Source organism: Pinus tabuliformis, chromosome X (genome assembly GCF_031772625.1).
Source record: "Pinus tabuliformis cultivar Carrire ecotype Pingquan chromosome X, CPIR1, whole genome shotgun sequence".
NCBI lineage: Eukaryota > Viridiplantae > Streptophyta > Pinopsida > Pinales > Pinaceae > Pinus > Pinus tabuliformis.
The window spans coordinates 464,429,515-464,433,256 of record NC_142308.1 but is presented as its reverse complement, the minus strand read 5'-3'; the positions used below and the strand labels follow the sequence as shown (position 1 = coordinate 464,433,256).

The window sequence follows — 3,742 nt, the reverse complement described above, 5'->3', positions numbered from 1 at the left end:
GGTTAAAAGCACGTGTTTCTTTTGTAGAGTATGTATCCCTTGACTGTAACCTTAAGAGATAAAAATAATATTAAATTGTAATTTTAGAGTTTATATTATTAAAGTTTAATATGAATTTTAGTATAAGTTTAAACTACTAAAATTCAAACATTGGTTTTAAAATATGATTTTAATATTAAATTTAATATTAATATTACATTTAACATTAATATTTAATATGAGTTTTAGTATAAGTTTCAAATATTAAAATTCAAATAAATTGGTTTTAATATTAGATTTAATATTAATATTACATTTAACATTAATATAAATTACATTAATAATATTTAAAATCTAGCTTTAAAATTTAATATTTTTACCTAAATTATAAAACCTAAATATGACTTATATAATATATAACAAACATCGCGTGGATGTTCTGGTTTATATTATTATGATTTATTTAGTTTAACTTGATTTGTCGGTCATTAAGTCAAAGGCAGGTAATACGCCATAGAGCTTTTGTGGTCATGTAATCTTTATGAGGATGATGGTTAGTGTATTAAAATGAATATAGTTTATTAAAGGTAAGGAATGTTAAATCGAAAATTTTTGTGATTTATAATGTAGAGAACAGTTTTTTGGATTAATCATATTGTAAAAATTTAATTCTTACAATGTGATTAATCAGAAAATTTATTAATTTCAAGAATGTTATTTTTTTTTTTATGTATATAGAGTTTTTGTAAAATGAATATGGTTTATGGGATATTAGGAAATTACTTGATGTTAAGAAATTATTTAAAAATTTTCCGCATGGTAGAAAATTATTATGAAAAAATGATCATCATTATTTTTATCATCGTAACTTTTACATTATAATCGAGGGCCACTCAAACATTCCTAGGAGAAGCACTTGTGAACCAAATTGGCATCGACAACAGAAAATGAAAGAACAAACTTATGGTCGTTCGTTTAACCAGGAGTCAACTTTGGCCGGAACGCAAATGTCTGGTGACAATTTTTCAAAGAAATTTTATTATGGGAGTGTTTTAATTGCTTTTGTGGAAATAGATTCAGTCTTATTAAAAAAATTTAAAACATCTAAATTCTTGAAAATTTTCTAAAACTCCCCCATTTTTTGAAACAACTATAACCCAAATTAACTCCCCAATTTTTTGAAACAACTATAACCCAAATTTTTATTTCCAAAATTTCCCGTCAAATTTTATCAAGAATTATACTGAAATTAGGAAACTTCGACTCTCAAGCTACTCTCAAACTTTTGTGCAGACCCCCATATATAAGTGTGTAAATAGTGTCATAGCGTCAGGGAATATGCAGCATCACCATGTCCATACAAAATTTCCTGTCCATATGACTGGCCAGTCAAGGTGTAGCAGTCACGGAGGTCAATGGCACAGAATTGGAGAACTTATTTACATATTTGTAAGAATGTAAAATGGAAAGGGATCTGTTACTAAGCAGTGGTAAAGTTAGCGCAGATATCTTCAAGTGAGAAGCAAAGAAAATGTCAATCTATTCTCACGAATCAAAGTCTAAACGTCTGTACATATGAATGAAAAAAGACAATATAATTCGAGCATAAAAGAAATTTAGTAGTTAAAATTGACAGAACTAAGAAATATGAGCTTCGACGACACCGAAACATATAGTTGAAATTGAAATGCATCTCCCTAATACAACCCTAAAACTGACTTCCCTAAAGATTTTTGAGTCTATCTCCACAAGGACAGTAGACTCAATTTTTGGGTAATATTTAGATATTACTTAACCTTATAAAAGTGAACGCGTAGTAGAGTTTTTTTCCACTTCTAGCAATGTTCACCACGACACAATTTTTCACAAGTTATTCAGACTATAAGCTCCGTACAATGAGACTATTAGTCATAATTGACAAATGACCTGTACGTAGCACTGGGTTGCCAATTTTGTGGAATAACGTTATTTGCAGTAAGCGTTTTTCCAGTTGAAAGAGATTGCAAGCGAATAGAGAATGGAGCTTGTAAAGGGCCGCTATTCAAACACCAATTTGCACCCCACGTCTGTTGCATTCCTTGCCATGTATCAGAGTTTGCCTGCATACATGAGCATATAAACATTAATTTATTTGCAACGATATATTGCTACACAGGAGTACAATCGAAGTAATATTTATAATAACAAACCTGCTTTAGATCGACTGCTCCAAGATCGCCATCTCCATCTTCGTATTCGATAAGTACAGCGAACCAGTAAGTAGTTGCACCTTCGTTGACGTGGAATGCAATATTCTTCCCCGGATACTCGCAAGGCACACTATACAATAACATCAGAAAGGAAAGGTGCAGTAATAAAAAAAAAATGATACAAACATCGTAAAGGAGTTCAACTCAGCAAGTCCTGTAATCTACGACCGAGTACGGGTAGATGAGTACCGTTGGAACAAAATAGAGACGACTCCAGCGTTAAGCAGATCCGAAGATGTACCAGGAGATGCCATGTCGCTGAACGCAGTACCGCTGAGATCAAAGTGTATTTTGCCAGAACCTGAGCAGATTCCACCAGGACATTCATCTGTAATAACCACCGTCACCGCGCTTTGAGAGCACAATCCATTCCCCGTGCACTTTACCTGGTGACATGAAACATACAATAAGCTAACTTTTCATCAAGAAGTCATGAAACTTTATAAATACCGAAACAGACCTGATAGCATGCTCCGCATCCTTTCCCGTCTTTGAAGAGGGCAGGACTTCCTGCAGCTATTTTTGATTGGAAAGGGATCTGTTTCACCAGGCTACCATATCCACATGCCCCACCTGTTACAATGGATTAATTTTATTTTTTCACTCGCACGTTCATATCCTTGAATGGCTCCGAAAGCTCAGGAGATAAATAATATAAAAAATAGCACAAACAACCTTCACGTGCGGTTTAGTGGATTGAATACTAGAAACTTCAATATTTAAAAATTAATTTAGAAATAATATAATAAACAACTATCGGCCTAAATAAAGAACTTAACATTGCCCTTACCCTCGCTTCCGTCTCCGTTTGGACTGCCATACCATGTAGCGGTGGCTGGCTGCCAATCACCTTCTTCTTCTACTAACTTATATTGATTGAGATTTTCACCAAGAGCAATTACAGAGCATATAAACATTAGGCAAGCTACCTCATAAGCCAAACAGAGCGTCATCTTCCTCATTTCTGAACCGAAGGTAGAAAGCATAAAAGCTTATACTACGCTGGATTCAAAGCCTCTGCAATGCAATGCCGTTAAGAAAATGGAAAAATAGCGCATATTTATAAGACCTTTAGAACTGTAGTAAGTTGGTCGGTTTTCAATTTAAATCAATTGTCAACTAATTTGTTTTTGCAGCTGCATATTTGTCACTCATTAAAATTATTTCCGTCATGCAAGGCCCACCCGTCCTTTTATATTTAGGGAACACCATGTGAATACGGATGCGACGATGACTAAAATTAAAATCCTAAAAGAATAGACCGTTTTTTCGTTGGGTGTTGTCAAATGAACCGTGTGTAGTAATAATCCTGAGTGCTGGGAAGTCAAAAGCTCAGCATAGATTAGGGAGATTTGAGCAGCCATTGTAATTGGTGAACTTAAAGCGTGAGAGGAGGCGATGATAAGGGATGCCCCCGTTGAATTCGAAGCTACGAGAAAGGAAGTGAGAGGGAAAAAATGAACAAATGCTTGTAATTTTTATGGGACAAGGCACATGGTACGTTGTTCCAGTGT

The 3,742-nt window shown here is 33.9% G+C and overlaps 1 protein-coding gene across 1 annotated transcript; it reads right to left on the bottom strand.

Annotated features, from left to right (window-relative positions):
* Positions 1-1,597: 1,597 nt before the first annotated feature.
* On the bottom strand, positions 1,598-3,190 carry LOC149140654 (expansin-B16-like). Its single transcript, XM_089451033.1, has 5 exons — positions 3,019-3,190; positions 2,689-2,801; positions 2,418-2,614; positions 2,169-2,298; positions 1,598-2,078 (listed from the first exon to the last, which is right to left on the bottom strand). Exons 1-5 carry the CDS (start codon positions 3,188-3,190, stop codon positions 1,884-1,886), a joined length of 807 nt encoding a protein of 268 aa, XP_089307159.1. The 3' UTR covers positions 1,598-1,883.
* Between the last annotated feature and the right edge of the window lie 552 nt (positions 3,191-3,742).